Source organism: Pinus tabuliformis, chromosome J, assembly GCF_031772625.1.
Source record: "Pinus tabuliformis cultivar Carrire ecotype Pingquan chromosome J, CPIR1, whole genome shotgun sequence".
In the NCBI taxonomy this organism is placed as follows: domain Eukaryota; kingdom Viridiplantae; phylum Streptophyta; class Pinopsida; order Pinales; family Pinaceae; genus Pinus; species Pinus tabuliformis.
The window spans coordinates 1,478,931,750-1,478,954,106 of record NC_142295.1 but is presented as its reverse complement, the minus strand read 5'-3'; the positions used below and the strand labels follow the sequence as shown (position 1 = coordinate 1,478,954,106).

At 40.4% G+C, this 22,357-nt stretch overlaps 1 protein-coding gene across 1 annotated transcript in view; it reads left to right on the top strand.

Annotated features, from left to right (window-relative positions):
* Positions 1-12,418, top strand: part of LOC149232970 (2-alkenal reductase (NADP(+)-dependent)-like) — a 190,626-nt gene extending 178,208 nt beyond the window's left edge. Inside the window, exon 6 of the mRNA XM_089379617.1 lies at positions 11,858-12,418. Coding sequence (XP_089235743.1) covers positions 11,858-12,236 — 379 coding nt within the window. The 3' untranslated portion in view covers positions 12,237-12,418. The remainder of the gene's footprint in view (positions 1-11,857) is intronic.
* Positions 12,419-22,357: the final 9,939 nt, after the last annotated feature.

Sequence of the window (22,357 nt, the reverse complement as noted above, 5' to 3'; positions counted from 1 at the left end):
CATGGTCTTGGTATTCGTCAATTGAAGATCTATAAGAAGAATTTCTGATTGGGGTTTCCTCTCAAAGAGTGAGAGGTTTTCGCCCTGGTTGACAAGCATACATACTGTGTCTCTTGTCTTCTATTATTTATTTGGTAATTGTCTTGATGAAAAGAACACAATAATAACATAACAAAGAGAAGGTCATAATCCAAGAAGTAAAAATATATCACAAGCAATTATCAAGAAGAGAAATCTCTTAACTTATGATGCCCTAGATTTCTCAACTTGGTATCAGAGGTTAGGTGCTAAAGTCAAGAAGGGGCATCTAATCAAGAAGACACACGAGAATCAAGTTTCAAAGAAGGATCAAAGCAAGTCAAGGGACACCAAGCAAGAGATCAAGACTTTCATCATACCGAAACCCTAGATCGAAGAAATCTACTCTAGCAAGAATCTTGAAATCATCTTCAAGAAGGAATTAGGAAGAAAGACCAAAACCCTAGAAGTATTTCCAAGGTCATCATCTGAGGAAGCTCTTCAAGGTCGAAGGTAAGACTAGAACATTCACAAAGGATCGTGAAGCAGGCTCTCTCTCATCAATCCTTCAAGGAGTAGTCCTCTATTAACATCAAGATTAAGCAGGAAGCAAGCAACAAATACTCAAGTAAGTTTATGACTTCATCTTATGCTATCAAAATGTCTTTTTGCAAGGAAAGCGACAAATTAGTTGGGGCTGCAAACTTCCTTGCATGGAAGAAAAGAAAAAACCTAAATCTCATTGAGAATGAAGTCATGGACCACATCGAAGGGCTAATAACTCAACCTCCCAAAGAAGATACTCAAGCACATGCTAGATTCATGAAGGGAGAAGTGAGAACCCAGAGGATTCTCATAAATCCATCAAAGACTCTCTCATCCCATATGTATCAAAATTAGACATTGCAAAACTATATATGACAAATTGGTAGAGTTATTTTTCGTAAGTACTGCTGGAGAAGTAATCTCTCTAAGGCAAGAACTCTACAAATTGAAGATCTTAAGGGAAAATGGAATAGCCTCATATTTTATGAGGATTTCTGAAATAAGAGATCAACTTCAAGATCTGAGTGAAATAATGTCTGACAAAGAAATGACCACTATAGTACAGAATTCACTATCAGAGGAATGGGTCAAATTCACTTCAAGTATCTATGGGAAGAAAGAAGCTACTCCTTTTCAAGATCTATTGTCATTGTGTAAGATCGAAGAAACTAGAATAAAGGAAAAGTCAGATGTGGGAACGAATGAGAAAAATCAAGCATATGTTGCTATGTCAAGAAGAAAAGGGAAGCTTGGAAAATTTGGTCCTCAAAAGAAGAAGAACATGGCTAAAGTACAATGTTATGGATGTCAAGAATAATGGCACCATCGAAGAGATTTTCCTAAGCTTAAAAGGGAAAATAACAAGAGGAATAAGGAAGAAGCCCATATTGCCGAAGAAGTAGAAGAGTTTGAGACAAAGAAGCCTAAGAAGGAGGAAGTGAAAGATATCTACTATGACTGAGAGAATCTTCTTCATGAAAAGGTACTCTTATGTTGTGTAAATTATAGATAGTAAAAATTGAAAATAAGATAGGATGCATCATATTAGAGAATGGCATCATGGTAGAAGCATTAGAAGTAAGAGCTCATGACATATGTAATATGATGGATGTCTGAAACAAAACCTATGGAAGTCAGCGATGTAGGATATAGCCCTTGGAAAACCTCATTGAAAGCTCAAGTGATACTTATGAAAAAGGAAGAAGTCATCTAGGAAAAGGGTTTTCATACATTTGTCAAAAGGTAACATCTGCAGGATAGGATATGCAAGATCCTCAAGATTCTCTGATGGAATCTTCATTGCAAGATTCACCGATCAAGAGGAAGAGCAAGTGTTTCTTCAAGAGTTTCAATCTTGTGAAATTCATAGGATGATGGTATGATAACATAACAGTGAAGCAAATCAAGGGGGTGAAATTCCTTCACTCAACAAACGTAGCTGCAAGAAGTTTGGATGACCCAAAAGAAATGATGTATGTATGCTCACACTTGATATCATTAAAGTCATGTCATATGGTTACAAACAACATGGATCACTGCTCTATCTAAGCATGATAAAAAAAGGACCTCCTCCCTCAAAGGGATGTAAGAATGCACGGGTTACATATTTATTAGATGAAATCAACATAATATGTCCTCATATGGAGTATGAGGTATTTGACTACAACTGAGGAACTCTGAATCTCCTGGGAATGAAATGTGTGAAGAAAGGAAGGAAGAGATCATGCAACAATGGTAAAGGTAGTCAACATTCGAAAGACCAGGAAGATTCGACTTTGATATCTCTGAGAAAGATATGGAGACTATGATGGAAGTCTTAAAAAGATGGAGACCCTTGACAAAACGTATCTTTAGGAGATGTGTCAACATATATGCAGGATGTTGATGCCTTCAGGAAGATGTCATGATGAAATACCATCACAAAGGTAATTATGATTTAAATGTTCATTATTGATGAACTAGTATCTAGATGGGCTTATGCAGTGCTACCAAAGGGAAGAACTATGGATGTCTTCCAAGAGAACCATGTAGAAGGATGCAAGAACCCGCCGAAGAAGATAGCATGATGAAGGTAGCATAACATGAAGCAATGCCAGATGTAGACTGATAGATCACTTTCTGACAAGATGAATAATGACATGACTGACTCATGGATAAAATTGATGGATGGTCTATGCCCTATGAAGAAGTCCCAAAAGATGAAGACTCCATGTCAAAGGAAATTCATGGCATCGAAGGAAGGAGTTCTTCAAGCAGCTGGTTGTCCCATCATCTCCACCTACGGAGATGTTGTAGATCCCTATTTTTAGAGGGAGCTTGGAAAGTTTCTTACTTGGAAGAAACTTGGAAATTCCTAAGCCAATAGGGAGCTTAGGAACATTCCTTGTGTAGGAATGAGTAAATTCCTTTATTGGAATAGATATGTCCTCCTAATTGAGAGGGGGAGATAGATACATCATTCTAGTCTTCACTTGGGAAGACAGAATGAGAGGATTGGGTAATCATTTGGCATCCGATACTCTTTGAGGATGAGATAGGGCATCCAAGATAGGAGTAGTCGTGGAGGACTGATATTCTTTGAGGTCTAGGAATCCAAGATAAGAATATTCCTAATGGAACACACCCTAAGAACCTGGGTGGGGTATGTTCCGAGAGAGACAATGATGAGAGTGTCTATAAATCATTGGTATCACCAACATTGAGCTCAGATCTTGTGGAGAGATAGAGTTGTTAGTCAAGGCCTTGCTATGTGACAATGTTGGTTGATATGATGCTAAACAAATAGGTTACCAATCCGATTCTTCTTATGAGAAATTCTTCAGATTGAGAATGACCAAGTACTATTATGAATACATCCCTAGTTAAGAGAGTGTTGAAAAGTGTAATTAGGTTCGGTCTTCATAATGACATGTAATTGTGATTTTATATAAGAGATGTAAATAAGAAAAATAATTATTGTAATGCTTGCATCATGCGTTTCATGACCAAGAGATTTTATTTTTGAGTCAAGGTTCCCATTGAGAGCCTTTAGGAATTTTGTCATTTAGTAATAAAAGAATAAAAGAGTCATTGTCATGTAATGAAGTCATGTTACACATTGTAAAGTTTCACACTTGTCTATGTAAAGTCATCCTCCAAGACCTTGTCACTAGCCCTCATGATGTCAGCCTACAACAAAGAGATGTATCTAGAAGATGAAGTCGGCTTCCCTCCAAGAGATCATGTCGGCCTAGAGGTCATGAACAAACTTGTATATATATCCTTACTTGGCCTCATTTGGAGACAATGAATTTGGTGAAGCAAGTTGAGAAAGAAGTGCGAAGAATAAGCCTCCATATTAGCGCAACAAAGAGGAAGGATAGCGAAGATAGCCAAGCATTGTTTTTGGGTTAGGTTGTCCTCCCACGTGCGAAGATAGCAGAACCGAAGGTATCCAAAAGAAGTCGAAGGAGCAACTCACTTTAAGGTGTTTTGTTTGGGTATAGAGCCTCGCTAGGAGACGCTGAGTCAAGGTGCAAGAAGTCTCTCTCTTGTAGAGACTACAAAGGAAGCGAAGACAATATAGGGTTTCTGTGGTAGGGTGACAAGCCTATAAAAAGAGACTGAGAACCAAATGTGTTGAAATTTATAAGTATTACTCGTTAGAAATTTAATCTGTATTCTTTTGGTTTATTTCTTCTACTTGTTAAATTCGAACAAGTTATTTAAAACATATAAATAACAAAATAAACACAATACAGTCTCAACATCTATAGATCATCAGCTGAAAGAAAACAAACACACAAGTGACACCGTTTTTTTGGACAAATGTCTTCGGGAAAACCCAATGCGGGAAAACCGGTGCAACTATTATGAGGGTTTATTATTATGCAGTATTTCCTTGAGTACAACAGGGTGCCAAACTGGCTCACTCGACAGAGAAAAATAACTGGCAGCAATACCTCTCTATTCGGAAACAGGTATTCAAAAACCTGTTCCACGAAACCCTCTCCATTGACTTTGAAGCTTGGCACTGGCCCTTCTAGCCCCTGCGTCAGCCCCAAATCCCTCCGCGTTAGCTCTCTGAGGCACTGCACAACCTCTGGGACCCTCTGCATCACTCCAGCTTCTCTCTTCGTGGATGACGCAGTCCCTCTGGCCTCTGCGCAATCTCTGCTAGGCTCTACGTGACTTGCTCTGGCTGCTGCGTCTCATTCTCTGCCTCTGCATTGGTCTCTTGGCACTGTCTTTGCCTCTCAGTTCAGTACTCACTGCCCCTCGCTGTTGATCACTAACTCAACTTTGCTTAGCGACCCCGCTCTAGCAAATCGAATCACTGATCACTATGGTGTCTTCTCCAACTGACCCTCAAGCCTCTTCTTATACTTTTCTCGTTGGTCCATCAACAACCGAGATTAAATCTCTAATCAATGGCTAAGATTATATTTGGCTTGATCTATGACTTTTGGAACCTTCTAACCTAGTTTTATATTATACCCATTAATATTTTATTTTTCCTAAGTTTAGACTTAGGAACTCCATTAAAAATAAAAATAATTTTAATATCTCCCAAACCGGGTACAATCTGTCTAAACCATTGCTAGGACTTGGAGATCTCATGTGCTTTAGCCTCTCCACCAATTTTCATGGCTAGAGCACATCCGATGCTACCTCAAATCAACACTCCCTCTTAGCGAGGAATGTGCTCTAGTAATACTCCACACTGAGTATCACACTGATTATCCGGCACTGGTCCCTGTGTTGATGTTAGGCCTCCCTGCCCAACATCCTTTGCATTGCTGCATCTTGTACTGCTTCCCATGGCCCTACCACTGCCACTGCGACATCCGTATGACAACTCCTTCTGCATTCGTGTTGCTGCTGGTCCATCCTCCTAGCACTGCATCCCCTCTCATCACGCTGCATCGTGCTACTGCATTGCAACTCAGTTACTGAGAAGTAAGTCACTGATCCACCAAACTTCTGACATCCTTATCAGGCTAAAAACACTCCCAATGCTAAAGCTCCCTCTGCTACTAACAAGTGCTCCCTCTACTGACCTCTGCGTTGCTGCAACAACTCCCTGCATCTCGCAACGTTGCACACCTCTCTGTGCCATCCTGCACCGTTGCAACAATCCCGTGCCTCTCGCACTATTGCAGCCTGCTAGCCTGATGCTGCCTGGGGACTCCTGCACTGCATTCTGTCGCTCCATCTGCATTTGTCTCTACCAACATCTGCCATTCCTACTACTCCTCTTCGGGACTCCTGTAGCAAGGCCCCTCATTGCCTGTAGTCCTCCTGACTACAACTCGATGTCCCCCCACTTCTTTTCAAGTGGCACAGGAGCACTCATAGCACAATCGTCATCCTCCTTGACTTATTTCTCCACCTTTGCTGGCGCTGCCTTCGAGTCAGAAGCCTCTCCCTTACTGTTCTTCCTCAGACACTGGTTTGCAAAATGAGCCAGTTCACCACAATGGAAGAACTTGACCTTGGAGAGGTCCTTCTTCTTCCTCTTCTCCTGCTTTCCCGCAGATTCTAGAGCCGCATCCTCTTCTTCCTGCTCCTTGATCCTGACCCCTTTGCCGCTACTCCCCGCCTTGGTCAGCCGTCTGATCTCTCCTTGACGAAGAGCCGCCCACAGTTCTTCCTAATCCGGAAGACTCGTCCTGCCTAGCATGCTTTGGACAAATACCTCCCAATCCTCGGAAACTGTGTCAAGTGCGGTCCTCACCATTAATTCCTCATCCGGCGTGGCCCCCATGGAAGTTAGCTGGTCACGGATCTCCTTCAACCGACCGAGGAAGTGATCTATCTGCTCCCCCTTCTTCATCTGGTATGACCGCAATGGATTCTCAAATAACATCTTCCTTTGCACGGAAGTATGCTGGTACAATTTCTTCAAGGCACCCCACATTTCCTTTGTTGTCTCCTTCTCAGCAATATGTTGGACCACATGATCATTGACCCCATCAAGGATGATGCATTTCGCCTTAGCCATTGCCTCCTCGTACTTTTCATTATTAGCCGGGTCAACTAGGATCGCCATTGTTCTCAAGGCGAAGGATGCCTTGATGCGATGTTTATCTAGAATGGACAGGATCACGACCTTCCAGACCACAAAGTTGGACGCCCCGTCTAGCTGTCCTAATCCCTCAGCCCATTCATGGCCATCTCTCTGCTCTTCTGTCGACTCCTTCGAGTCTCTCTACTTCCCTCTGGGAGTTCTCTCTTTGACTCCTGCTGAGTCTCTCTACTTCCTGCCTGGAATTTCTTTGCTAGACTCCCTCTGAGTCCCGATTTCCCTCTTGGAAATCCTTCTACCAATTATCAAGTCACCCCTCTCTGATCGTCTGTGCACCCGCAACACTGATCTAGATTCCTTGGCTAGAAATCTGCCTCGGTAGCAACTCTTTTTACCTTGGTTTTGCCCTGTTAGGTACTGTTTTGCCCACAGTACCCCACCAGCTTCGCTCTCGCAAACTGCCCACAGCTTCCTATGCCCCAACAACTGAAGGACTGAGCCTCTAGGCTTTGTGCAATCTCGACACTGGAAATATAGCTCCCTTAGCCAATTGTGTCAACCCTCCTGGTCTTTGCGTGGCTCTGTGTGAGCCTCTTTCTTCCCTCCTCAACCTATGCGCTGGCCTCTCTCTAGCCCGGACTGATGACACAATCCCTCTGTGTCAACTCTTCTTCTGTTACTTCTGCATGGATCAACTTCTGTCACTTGGGACAACTGATTCTGCTGCAAATGCTCTGCTTAGTTGATGCCTTGAACTCTTCTGTGATCTGCAACCACACTTTGATACCATGTTGAAATTTCTAAGTATTACCCGTTAGAAATTTAATTTGTATTCTTCTAGTTTATTTCTTCTACTTGTTAAATTCGAACAAGTTATTTAAAACATATAAATAACGAAATAAACACAATACAGTCTGAACATCTACAGATCATCAGCTGAAAGAAACCAAACACACAAGTGACACCGTTGTTTTTGGACAAATGTCCCCGGAAAAACCCATTGCGGGAAAACTGGTGCAACTATTTTGAGGGTTTATTATTATGCAATATTTCCTTAAGTACAACTGGTTGCCAAACTGGCTCATCCGACAGAGAAAAATAACAGGTAGCAATACCTCTCTATTTAGAAACAGGTATTCAGAAAACCTGTCCCACGAACCCTCTCCAGCGACTTTGAAGCTCTGCACTGCCACTTCTGACCTCTGCGTCAGCCCCAAACCCCTTTGCGTCAGCCCTCTAAGGCACTGTGTAGCCTTTGGGACCCTCTGCGTCACTCTAGCTTCTCTCTGCATGGATGATGCAGTCCCTCTGGCCTCTGTGCAGTCTTTGTTGGGCTCTGCGTGGCCTGCTCTAGCTGCTGCTTCTCGCGCCTTTGCGCTGGTCTCTTAGCACTGTCTTTCCCTCTCTTGTCCAATACTCACTGCCCCTCCCTGTTGATCACTAACTCGACTTTGCTTAGCAACCCCGCTCTAGCAAATCGAATGACTGATCATTATGGTGTTTTCTTCAGCTGACCCTCAAGCCTCTTCTTATACTTTTCTCGTTGGTCCATCAACGGCCGAGATTAAATCTCTAATCAATGGCTAAGATTAGATTTGGCTTGATCCATGACTTTTGGAACCTTCTAACCCAATTTTATATTAATACCCATTAAATATTTTATTTTTCCTAAGTTTAGACTTAGGAACTCCATTATTATTTTAATATCTCCCAAATCGTATAGAATCTGTCCAAACCATTTCTGGGTCTTGGAGATCTCATGTGCTTTAACCTCTCTACCAATTTTCATGGCTAGAGCACATTCGATGTTACCTCGAATCCACAAAATGAAGTTGAGATCAAGAAGGGAAGGAGCCGAGGCCAAGAAGAGAAAGGAAGCCGAGATCCAGAAGAAGGAAAGCATCATTGAAGAAGAGGCTAGTGACTTGGTCTTGGGAAGACACTAGAGTCAAGGGTCTTTGTCATGGTCTTGGTATTCATCAATTGAAGATCTATAAGAAGAATTTTTGATTGGGTTTTCCTCTCAAAGAGTGAGAGGTTTTGGCCCTGGCTGACAAGCCTACATACTATGTCTCTTGTCTTCTATTATTTATTTGTACAAGCCTACAAGAAGAGATCGAGAATAAAAGGAAGCCGAGATCAAGAAGGGAAGGAGCTGAGGCCGAGAAGAGAAAGGAAGCCGAGATCTAGAAGAAGGAAAATATCGTTGAAGAAGAGGTTAGTGACTTGGTTTTGGGAGGACACTAGAGTCAAGGGTCTTTGTCATGGTCTTGGTATTCATCAATTGAAGATCTATAAGAAGAAATTTGATTGGGTTTTCCTCTCAAAGAGTGAGAGGTTTTGGCCTTCACTGACAAGCCTACATACTGTGTCTCTTGTCTTCTATCATTTATTTGTACAAGCCTACAAGAAGAGACCAAAAATCAAAGGAAGTCGAGATCAAGAAGGGAAGGAGATGAGGCCGAGAAGAGAAAGGAAGCCGAGATCCAGAATAAGGAAAGCACCGTTGAAGAAGAGGTTAGTGACTTGGTCTTGGGAGGACACTAGAGTCAAGGGTCTTTTTCATGGTCTTGGTATTCGTCAATTCAAGATCTATAAGAAGAATTTATGATTAGGTTTTCCTCTCAAAGAGTGAGAGGTTTTGGCCTTGGCTGACAAGCCTACATATTGTCTCTTGTCTTCTATATTTATTTGGTAATTGTCTTGATGAAACGAACACAATAATAACATAACAAAGGGAAGATCATAATCCAAAAAGTAAAAGTATATCACAAGCAATTATCAAGGAGAGAAATCTCCTAACTTATGATGCCCTAGATTTCTCAACATGAATCACATCATGAGGTAATTGTTATAGAAATTTTCATGGGAAGTTCTTATTAAGAGGCTTGAAGTCTTAATTAGTTGGGAAAATGGTTGTTTTCCTAGTTGTTGTGTACATAGACCTGAGTGTGTATAAAGAAACTCCTATTTTGAATTGTGTTATCATTACATATATAGGAAGTAAGATTGTGCATTGTGAATTATACCTCTATTCCATTGTTGATGTTAACATTGTGCATTGTGAATTATACCTTTATTCCATTGTTGATGTTAATGTATATGTAAAAAGATGGTGAGTTGAATTTATGTATTTATGGATGTTATTGGTTTTTTCTTTTGTATTTTTAAATTCATATACGCACCCAATCATTTCTTTCTACTTTGTACTTTGGGTCAACATTGGGTGAAATACATCTTCGACACATCGGTTTTCCCCACTAAGCTGACTAGAATGATTATATTTGTGTTCTGGTATTGCAATTATTGATTCTTTTACCTCTTATAGGCAAGTGAGTTTTGTCACGTTTGTGAAGTGGTTATCTGTTCATTTTGTTTTCTACATCTGTGGAGTCTTCGTGTTCCCTAAATCGCATTTATGAATGGCTCAAAATGATGGAAACTCCTATTTCCACCACTATAGCCTCATTAATGCGCGGCTACATGCGCCGGAGATAGCCAGTGATGACTAGATAATAAAAAAAAACGGCGTGTTACTCCTGCGCGTGTTATAAACTCCTATCTCCGGCGCATGTAGCCCCGCATTAATGAGGCTATAGAGGTGGAAATAGGAGTTTCCCAAAATGATACTGACGTTATAATGGTGTGAAAATGGCGCTATGCATCTTGAAGGTTTTTTTTCCATGTATTTTTTTAATTTATTTTTATTTAAAATCATTCAGATTTTGAAAATTCATTTTTACATAGGACCATGCACATGATTACAATCGGATGACTTTTAGGCGGTATTCCTTTTTAGACTTCTATTTGAATGATAACCATGTTGTATATTTTCTTTCCTTTGTCGAAGTTTTCGTTTCGATTATGAAGGCTTTTGTTAACGAGAGATTATTATGGTTGTGGAAGGAGTTTTTGATTATGAATCATTGTTGTTGTTCTTGATTGGGCTTAATGGTTATGTGCATATGTTTCCTTTTAAGAGGTCACAGGTTCAAAACCAGAGGGGTAGAGTATGTATGCCTTTGTAGACTTAGCAGTCAAATCGCTGTGCTGAGGTAGGTCTCTTGTCCTACAAACAAGTGAGTCTCATACACCAATTTGGTGTAGGTAGGTCCCTTGTTCTACAAACAAGGGGGTCTCATCCGTGACCTTAAAATTAGATAATAATAATAATAATTGAATGTATTGAGTGTAGGAGCTTTCGATGGTGAAGGCTTTTGTTAATCATAAATTATCATTATTGTTGCTTTTATCCCATGCTTCCATTTTTATATATGCAAACCAATTGAGATTTGCTAGTTAATATTTTGTATATAAAATTTTAATTTAAAAAATACAAATTTCTTATGCCATTAGGACATTGTTAAAGATTTGTTTTACTAAATTCTAGTTACTTTCCAAATGGAATTAATATCTATTTTGAGAATGTAGGACATTGTTAAAGATTTGTTTTACTGAATTCCAGTTACTTTCCAAATGGAATTAATATCTATTTTGAGAATGTAGGACATTGTTAAAGATTTGTTTTACTAAATTCCAGTTACTTTCCAAATGGAATTAATATCTATGTTGGGAATGTGGGTGGTGAGATGCCAAACTGGTCAATTAAATATAAAGGGTGTATCTGGATGACGGTTGTTCATCATAGACTGTTATTATATATTGTTATCGGATATTTTTAATTAATAATAATTGTTTAATTTTAAATTCAGAATTAAGTTACACACCAAATTTGATATACGTTTTTGGTAGCCCTTCGATTGATGTCTAAAATTTACTGAAATATTCAACTTTTTTCTCGATCTGAACATGTAATTTGTATGGAAGAAACATATGCTCTTATCAATCTAATATGTATGGAAGAAACATATTCTCTTGCCTAAAGTTTACTGAAATATAAATATTCTACTTTTCTCTCGATTTGAACATGTAATTTGTACCGAAAAAACATGTGCTCTTACCCATCTAATATGTATGGAAGAAACATATGCTCTTAACTATGGGACCAATTTAAACTATAACAGGATTGTATTTTTGCTTTTAATTATATTCCAACCAATCTAGATTGATTGATTGATAGCATGATTGTATTTTTACATTTAGATGTATTCAAATCAATTCAGATTGACTGATTGGTAGCATGATTGTATTTTCACATTGAGATGTATTCAAATCAATTTAGGTTGACTGATTGGTAAGGAGATTTCGGAACTAAACCTTAATTTTAACATATGATTTCATATACTAATAGGCACATTGATAAATTTTTGTTTCACTTATTCCCAGGTACTTGCCCAACGGGATTGATATCTATTTTGAGAATGTGGGTGGTGAGATGCTTGCCGCAGTTCTGGAAAATATGAACAACCATGGCCGTATTGTTGCTTGTGGGATGATCTCACAATATAATCTGGAGGAAGGCCAAGGTATTAAAAACTTGACGCATGTGATAACGAAGCGTCTTAGGATGGAAGGCTTCATTGTCCCTGATTATTGGGCGAGGTACCCTCAGTTTGTGGAGAAGGTAAAGGGTTACCTAAAAGAAGGAAAAATAACTTACGTCGAAGATATTGCTGAGGGCTTGGAGAATGCACCAGCTGCTCTCGTTGGTTTATTTGAAGGTAAAAACATTGGAAAGCAGGTTGTGCGCATTAGTAATGAATAATGGAAAGTCAAAATAATTGCAATTATGAAGAACTAGATGAGGATTTTAAGTGAGGTGATAGGTCCTTTTTCATTCCATGTTGGGGGAGTTTTGAACGATATGCTTTTATTTTAGATTATGTTTAGTAAATGTTAGACATTATTTTATTTAAATAAAATATGGAATTTTATTTCTTTGTGAAATCAAGAGATTTGATTTATGGTTGGTAAGCATTTAATTTTTTTAAGGTTATTTTTTGGTTTTATTTGGGGGGTGTTTTATAATTTATTGTTTATTATGAATTTGAAAAATCAAATTTGTTAATGTGTATTCTTTTAATATAAAAGAATTAATACATGATATAAGATTAAAGGATTAAAATAAAATAAAATTATATTGATGCAATTTGTGTTTAGATGTTTTGATTTTATTTGATTTATTAATTATTTTTAAGTATAAAAAATATTAATTTTTTATTAATATTATTTTAGGTTTTTCTTAGAGGTGTTTTATAATCTATAGTTTATTATGAAAGTGAAAGTTCAAATTTGTTAAGGTGTGCATTTTTTTAATATAAAATAATTAATACATGACATAAAATTAAATGATTAAAAAATAAAATAAAAAAACTATATTGATGTAATTTGTGTTTTTAGATGTTTTGGTTTTATTTGATTAATTTATATTTTAATTATAAAAATATTAACAAGTGTGAGAAAATTAGGCGTATTGGATACTCTCAAAAGTTATTTCACAAAATTCACGAATCAAAATACACAAAATTCACGAATCAAAATACTTCTTAGCCAAATATTTGAATTTATGTGTTCTGTGTAATATACAATTATTTATCATAACTAAGTAATACATCAAAGTGCCATGGGATGCAATGTAGGATGATAGATGGGAAATGTTTTTTTTTTTTCTTAGTAAAAACTAATTCTATTAAGGGGACATATGGTACAATATGAAGTTACAACCAAGAGAAGCAAGAAAACAGGCAGCCGGAAAGGATAAACTATCCACCTCGGCCCCTAAGCGGAAACAAGAATAGAGCAGAGCTAAGCAGGAAGTAACAAGAAGAACATAGTAACAAGAGCAGAACAAAGGATTCTACCCAACGTGGGTGAATCAACTATTCAGCAGATTTTTCCTTTCTTTTTACCAACTTTGACCCAACCAAGATGACTCTGCTGAGCTGGCATGATTTGCAAACTGAGCTGGGCTGACGGAGAGGTCTCCTTGTCTGAATCCGAGGGAGAGGACTCATGAGTTCTTTTCTGTGAGTTAGGTGGGACAGTAGATTCCTCAGGACCAGTCGAGGGCAGATCCTGTGCCAGCTTTGCGTCCATTCCTTCCGCATCCCCTTCCTCTTCATCTGAGCTGGAATCAAAATCATCCATGGGGGGAGGATCATGAGGTTTCTAGCTTTTGGATCTCGGCTTAGGATTGACTTTCTTCTTTTGGGTAGGCATTGAGGGACAAGAGCTCTAAAGGTGCCCTGTGTGGTGGCAATTTCGGCAGCGAAAGGCTGTGTTCTCGTAATCCAGGGTCTGAGTCCAATGGAAGTCTCTAATTTTGAGATTAATCTGATCAGGTAGACCTTTGCTCATGTCTATTTCTGCGCAGATTCTGGTGAAGGTGTATATGCCCTTTTCCCCTCTAGAGGTGTCTGTGGCTAGAAAGCGGCCTAGAGAATTTCCGATCCCTTGGAATACAGCAAAGTGCGATAGATGCGCCGGGAGATTAGGAAGTCTGACCCTGATGGGGAGCTTGGTGATGATTGTTGTACAGGGATCGAAATCTGGGAACCAAGGGGTGAGGAATAAACCTGCTGAGCCCCAAAACCATGGGCCTTCAGTTAATGCTTTTTGGTAGTCCTCACTGAGTGCAAACACCACAATGAAGAAACCCTTTGAGCAGAGAAGTACCTTGCAATTTTTGGTCCAGTTAGAGTGAATCCATTGGTAGAGATCTGCTGTGCGTGGCCATAGCCCATTGAACCTGCAAATAATGGCATGCTCTACATACTTTTGGATTTGCTCATCCAGCGTTGAATGCATTATTTCAATGGAGGGGGTTTCCTCCAGTTTGTCCACCAAAAAAGGTTTGGGAGCCTAAGCTGGTGGAGCTGTTTTCTTGGGCATTTGAGCATGGATAGCATCTTTGTATGAGAAAGCTGCAGCTGAAGATGACTGTCCAACAGCTCCCCCTCTCAAACGAAGGGTAAAAATGATGGAGGCATTTCTCTTAATGCTGTAAAAAGAAAGGGGGTAAAGATCTTCAACTTGTTTACCTTCGTGGAGGAGTCGTTGAGATGCAAAGGGAAACCCCAGCCTAAATTCCAGGATTTGCTTGAGGTCCTGCACAAGATCCGAAGAGCTCACCCATTGTAGCAGGGTTTTTCCAGAAAGGAGCACGATCTGGATCTGGAACGAGGCAGAGTGATCAGACTTCTAATTTCCTCTGCAAATCTGAGACGAGAGGAAGCTGGTGCTTTGGTGGGCATGGAAGCTCCTAGACGATTCTTTTCTGATGATGCTTCCCTTGGAGCTAGGGTTTTGCTGACTAGTGAACTCTGTGGTGGCCCTCTAAAACAATGGACTGTTGGGGTGCAGGGGCTGGCTAGAAAAATCGCAGACAGATATTGCGTGTGTGTTCCTGGCAATGTCGTGCTGGATCCATAAGCTATTGGGATGTAGGGTTAATCTGGAACCCTCGAAGTTTGATTTGTTGCCTGTCAAAGCGTCCAAAATCTTGGTGATCTGCAGAAGTCCCTCGAGGCTGGGCGCCGTCCTCATCCTCATTGCAAAGCTGCCAACGACCTGCAAATGAAGAGTGGCCGCCGCCATATCTGCTGCATTGCATGCACAACTTGCTGAGAGCCCAACCCGTGCATGTTTCTCTTTTTTCTTCGCAGGGCTGCACGCGATCTTATTCGCTGGGTTTGGCTTGAATGGAGTCGGGGCCTCTCTGAAGCTTGCGTCGCCATCTTCTACAGGGCCGAGCAGAGGCCAGATGACGGCTGAAGGAAGGGAGGCAACGACAAAGAGATTAGGGTTCATCATTCTCTCTCGACAGATGGGAAATGTTAATTCCTACTTGTAATGCAAATGACCAATGACCATGCAATATACAAAATTTGTAGTTAGAATTTCTTGCTAAGGTGTATAATATATTTTTACACATGTTTTGAGTTATACTTTCATGCATTCACACTTACATAATAAAAAAATTCAAACATGTACAAATTAAATGGGTTTATAAATACCACATTATATGATTATTGAGATTTCTCAAGCAAAATAAAAAGCAAATAAATTATTAACAAAGTAATTAGACTTTATCGAAGTAATTAAATATAGTGCTAATAGGCTATTATAATTATTAAATATACTACACTTATAATATACTACTAGTTACAGTCAAAATAATGATTTATAATAAAGTGAGGAGGATATTTAATCAACAAAGGAAAATGAACTAGGAAAACACTTCAAAATATTTGTTTGTTGTGATGGCTGGGTCTTAGAGCCAGTAGGAGATCATAGGGAGGGATCTCATTGATCCAAGGGCTCATTGATTCTAACCTATTTCAAAATAAAATTAAAAGAGTGAATAAAAGATCAGCATGTTGAGTCTTTAAATCAATGTAATTTGACCATTCTTTTTTTGCTAGACCAAGAGTAGTTCCTTCTATATCATAATAACGAGAAAAATTTACATAATATACAGGAACCCTGAACCCCAAGAGGTGACAGGGAAGCAAAGGGCATGGAGCCAAAGAAAAGCCGCACCCCACAACAACCAATCAGCCAAAACTTACAATACAATCTAATGGCAGAAACAAACAAACTAAAGGCCTGAACTCCAGCCAACAACCAACCATGAAATTTAAGCAAAAGCCCACAAGGACACCTGGCCCCAACAAAAGGAACCAACCGAGTTGACAGAAAACACAACCCCCCGCGAATGGACGACACCCCAAAGAATAGCACCACCAAAACTAATCGCCGAAACCGCGGACCCCACCAACCCCGCGGTCCCACTAAACAGCAAGTTGGATCCAGGGCGATGAATCACCCCGTGCAATCGGACAGCTAAGCATGAAATCGCGCGCCTAAAGCTGACGATTATTAAGGTGCGGGGAAGGTGGTATAATGAACGGGCCCTTCGCCACGTGTAATGAAATCTATGGTATCGCTGCGAATAAACAAAAAACCACTTTTCATAAAAAAGTGGTGCGATATCAGCGAAACCGCCAACCTCACCAAGCCCACGGGTCCAACCAAACTGCGTGCTTGATCCTGGGCGTTGATTCACCCTGCACCATCGGATGGCAGAGCAGAAAATCGCACACCCAATGTGATCGAACTTTATGGCACAGGGAAAGTGGTTTATGTACCGGTCCCTCCTCCACGTGGCATGATTTCTATGGCATCGCTGCCAGAAATCCGAAACCACTTTTGACTTGTGAACGGTGCTATCTTTGTGAACCCGCCCAGAGGCGATATTGACTTCCATAACAGAAAAATACGGATGCTGCGGGAAATGCTAATGATGTTGCCAACGGTTCTGGAAGCTCTGCCGTCCGTCACTTAGAGAATTGAAAAACCGCCACTTATCATCCAGGGGCCTTGCGATCAAAGGAAAACCGCTACTATCCTGGTTTTCCACGCAAAAAGACAAAAATCTAGGGAAAATCATGGAGGGAGCCGACCCGCCCTTCCACCTGCTTAACCCAACATTGGAACTAGCTGCCGAAACCTTCTGGAACTGCATATGAAACCCTGTGTCGCCTCTCAAGGCACGAAGGAGAAAAGGTTCCATTCCCCAAAGGAAGAAGTCACCAATGCAGAGAAAGCCCAAAATCATGGAGTTGACCGCCGAACTGAGAAGAAGAAACCGACAAAAGAGCATTAATCTTGGTTTGCTCCTCGTGCCCAACAATAAAAAATTTCTTTGTCCTCTGCGGCTTGAGCCTCGCAGAGAGCTTTTAGCCTGCTTGTAGGCATCTCCTACCATTTCATTTCTACTCTGCAATCTGGATTAGTCACTCCTAGGTTGGCCAGAAGATCTGCAAGTTTGTTGGCCTTCCACTGAACATGGTTGAAGCTAACCGTTCGTAGACTTTGGAGGTGTTTTTGGATTCTCTGGTACACTTGAATTAGTCTCCATTGTTTTGAGACCTTTTCAGGAGCTGTACCGTAGCTGATTTTCTTGACTGCATTTATAGAAATTTCGGAGTCTACTTCGATGAGAAAATTTGAGTTGTTATTGAGTTTAAGAAGCTCTAGACATTGTTCCAATGCCATCAACTCAGCCATATTGTTGGAAGCATGGCCTAAATGACAGTGGAAGGCAAAAATTATTTTTCCATCTTCATCTCTCAGGACACCTCCATAACCTGTAGTCCCCGGGTTGCTTTTAGAAGCCCCATCAATGTTGCATTTTAGGTAACCATTAGGTGGAGGATGCCAGAACTCCTTTTCCCTTTCCACTATTCTTTCTTTTTTCCTCAGACCATTGAGGATGATCTCATGCATTCCCAGCTGCTTGAGAGTTCTCAATTCAAGCGCTGTGGGAGGATTCAAGGGATAACTGTGCAGAGTGGTGGACACAGTCTCCTTTATCTGCATTAAGATCAAATCCATCAGGCAGAGCGGAGTAGTCTTTTCACCCTTGAAGATTCTTTTATTCCTCTCTTTCCAAGCATTCCAGATAATGAAGCTTGGTGTAAAGGTCTAGGCTAAATTAAGGATCTCGTTGTCTGCAAAGTCTTTTCTCCACTCATTCAGGGTGTTAATAATGCTACCTTTGTCTTTGTTTGTCTGCTGAAAAATGCTTTTGAAGGGATCCCATAACCAGGAGGTATAGGTACAACTATTGAGAATATGCTCCATAGTCTCCTCTTGAGCCTCACATAGTTGGCATCTAGAAGGCCCCATCATTCCCCTCTTCTGAATGTTATCCCAAGTTAGTATTTTCTTGTGATGAACTAACCACATAAACAGTTTGATCTTCATCCATCCTTGGTAATTCCAAAGCTTTTGCCAGGACCTATCCAAAACGCAGGGCTCTAGGTTAAGAGAAATCCTTTTAGCCTCCTTGATATTAAAGATTCCTTCTTTGTTTTGGCCCCATCTTAACTGGTCCTGCCCATCTGTAACCAGAATCTTCCTCTGTTCCAATATGTTCATGAGTTCATCTGTTTTTTCTTTTATGGGGTTGTCCGCTCTGCAATCTATTTTTCTCCAGTTTCTCCATTTCTCAGTGTCCTGAGGAGGATTCCAGAAATCCCTGACTCTTGTTAGCCCTTGGAGATCAGTTTCTTGCTTGATGCCCAGAAAGTCCTCCCTTAACAACATCGGTTCTTGCTGCCATTTGTCCTCCCAGAAGAGAGCCTGATCTCCTGCTCTGATTTCCCAGAAGCTGTTGTTTTGTACCAGGCCTCTATTTTCCCAAGCTTTGTTCCAGATGTGAGAGCCTTTTATGTTCCCTGACATTCTGATGAGCTCACTCGTTTGCCAGGAGCTGGCATATTTCTCTTTCCAGGTATTAGCCCATTGCGCCCCTGGTTCTTTAACCCATCTCCACCAAAGTTTAGCTCCTAAAACATTACTTAGAATCTCCTGATCATCTAAGCCTAGGCCTCCATGACTTTTGGGCTTGCAAATTTTATCCCATGCCACAAGGGCCCATTTCTTTCTGGTTTCCTCCTTGCCCCAGAGAAAGTCTCTTTGAATGTTCTTGAATTGCTGTAAGACCCCTTTGGGAGCTAGCAGGGCTGATAAGAAGAAAACAGGGATAGCTTGAAGAACTTCTTCATTAGAATCCTTCTGCCAGCCAGGTTCAACACCCTATAAGTCCACCGTTTGATCTTGTCTTGCATCTTGTTGAGCACCAGTTCCCAGATACTTTTGTGCATTGGTTTATCCGTCAGGGGGATACCCAAATATTTTGAAGGGAGGACCTCCCTTTGGAAGCCTAGAATTCTAGATATGTTCCTTTGGATAGCAATGTTAGTGTTTAAGAAAAAAAAATAGATTTGAGAGATTGACTTCCATACCTGAAGTCGAGGCAAAGTCATTTAAGATTTTGTTGTATGCAGTGGTTTCCTTGACTGTGGGGATGTCCTGCAGCATGGTGTCATCCACAAAATGCTGATGAGTCAAGGCTTGACCGTTCTCCATTAAATGGAGACCTTTGATCTTCCCTAAACCTTTGGCCTTTTTGATGGTTCGGCCCAATCCTTCCATCATGAGAATGAAGAGGAAGGGAGAGAGTGGGTCACCCTGCCTGAGACCTCTGGTAGGAGTGAAGATCTCTGAGGGCGAGCCATTTACCAGAATTGAAAAGCTAGGTGAAGGAACCAAAGCCATAACCCATCTGATCCAGTCATGATCAAATCCAAAAGCAGAAAGGACCTTTTTAATGTAAGTCCAGTTCACCTTGTCATACGCTTTTGCAATGTCTAGTTGTATGATCATACCAGCTTGATTTTTACTAGTGAGAGAGTGAACAACCTCGTGGGCCTAAATAATATTATCCAGGATTTGCTGTCCTTCAACATATCCAGACTGTTCCCCAGAAATCAAAGAAGGAAGAAGAGGTTTGAGTCTATTGGCCAAGATTTTGGAAATAATTTTGTAAACAACATTACATAAAGCAATGGGTTTGAACTTATCAGGAGTCAGGGTAGAGTCCTGTTTGGGGATCAGGGATATGAAGGAGTTGTTGAGTGCTTTCAGAATGGATTTATTTCTTCTGGAGCCCTCAACCACCTCCAAGATGTCCTGTTTGACCACCTTCCAGCAAGCTTTGAAAATATCAACATTGAAACCATCTGGACCTGGAGCTTTGCCATTCTACATGTCTTTGATTACCATACTGACCTCTGCTTCGGTAACTGGCTTGTTCATGTTAAAGTTGTCTTTTTTTGACACCATCCTTGGAATATTTTTAATAATTTCCTTGATGTGTTGTTCTCTGTTTGGATTATTTTCATTTGTGATGCCTCTAAAATATTGAACCAACACCCCTTCAATATTCTTGTGAGAGGTCTGAAGCTCCCCATCAACATTCAATATTGAGGAGATTCTATTGTGCTTTCTATTGGCAATGGTGGAACGATGGAAAAAACGAGTGTTTCGCTCACCTTCTTTGAGCCATTGCACTCTTGACTTTTGTTTCCAAAATATTTCCTCCTATTTGCATAAATTCTCCCAATCTAGGTTGAGTTTTTCAGCTTGCTCACTTTTGGTTTTATCAAAACCATCTGTGATCCTTGCTTGGTGTAGCTCCTGCAGTTTGACTTCTACAGAATTTTTGTTTGCAAAAATGTTACCAAAATCCTTCTTGTTCCATTCTTTGAGTCTGACTTTTATGAGCTTTAGTCTTTTATGGAGGAGGAACATTTTGGAGCCTTGAACCTGAAGATCTTCAGACCACCATTTTTCAATGTCGCCGATGAAGTCTGGATGAGAGAGCCAAATATTCTCAAATCTGAAGGGTCTGTTTCTGGGAGCATCAATTCCCTTGATTTCTAGTTGAATCGGCTAGTGATTCGAGCCTCCAAATGGGAGAATACTAGCAGAGATTTCTGAATTTGTGAGCATCAGTTTCTCAAAGATAAAATATTTGTCTAATTTGGAGGCGACCTGAGCGTTGCCTCCTCTTTTGTTGTTCTAGGTAAAAAGACCGTTATGCATTTCAGAGTCCACCAATGGCATGTCTTTTGTGAAAGAATCGAATTCTACTGAATCTCTACTGAGGATTCTGGTGCCTCATTTTTTTTCCGAAAGTGATTTAATCATATTAAAGTCTCCTCCAATGACCCAAGGGATTTCTTCATGTCTGCTTCTGAGCTCTGCCAGGGAGTTCAGAAATCTAAGCTTCTCATCAATTTTTTGAGGGCCGTATACATTCGTCATCAGGAAGGTCTCCGTCATTCCCATAGGCTGAATGATGGTTGATAGGTAGTTTCTTGTCGCCTCTGCATCTATAATGTTCACTTTTTGGGGGTTCCAAAGGGTGAGAATACCACCCGCTGTGTTCTCTGCTTTGACTTCTAGAAACTCAAATTTGCTGAGCCATTTGTTATGGATTTGCCTTATTGTCTTAATGGAGCATTTTGTCTCTTGAATAAAGATTATGTCCAGCATTGCTAGTTTCATTCTATTACTTAGCATTCTCTGTTTTCTTTTACTACCTAGACCTCTGATATTCCATGCTATGAACTTCATAATTAAAGATTAGTAAAGGAGTAACTGGTTAGATCTTTCATCTTACTCGAATCTACCATTAGCTTTCCGCACTCCATTAGGAGCTCGTGTTGCTTTTTTCTGCCTCTCTTTTTGCCTGGATTTCTGGTGGCTAGTCCTGGTATTACTTTCAATGTTTTCACACCTCTATGCTTCTGTTTGTGGATGTTTGTTCTTTTCTCCAGTCCTCGTTCCCGAGTCTTCCACAAAAACAACTGATGTATCCTGTGGCATTCTTCTTGAGGCAGAGATTCTATTCCTCCTTTGGTTCCTTGCCTCAGGAATCCTTCCAGGTCCAAGTTTTCCTTGTCAAGGATTTCTTGTAGTTCATGATCTTCCATGTCTGTTTCACTTTGGGTCATTTCCTGGTCCGTTTCCATCTCTATATCACTTCTCATGGTTTCTTTTTGAGATTCAGTTCCTGGAGAAAGATTTGTATCCTCTTTTTTTCCTTTAACCTTAGCTTCATCCTCCTGAAGTTGAATCTCTCTTATACTTTCTTCAGGCTCTTCTAGCACTTGAAACTTATTCTGACTACCCTTTCGCCCTTCAGTGTGTAGTTGTTTTGGCCCCTTTTTTCCTCCTCTTCCTCTGCTAGCCACTTTCTGGAAGCTTTCAGTGTCCTTCATTATGTTAGGTTTTTCTTTATTATCTTCTTTACTGAGAGGGCATTCTCTTAGTAGATGCCCATGTTCATGGCATCTTCGACATCTGAAGGGGATATGTTCGTAGTCTACTGTCTGCACCCATTCCTCCTCGTGACTTCCAGGATGACTTCATCCGAAAGTGCTCCTGATAGATCCATTTCCACACATATCCTGGAAAAGGAGGTGTATTTTCCCCTTCTAGTGGCTTCAGAAGCTTTGACAAAGCGTCCTA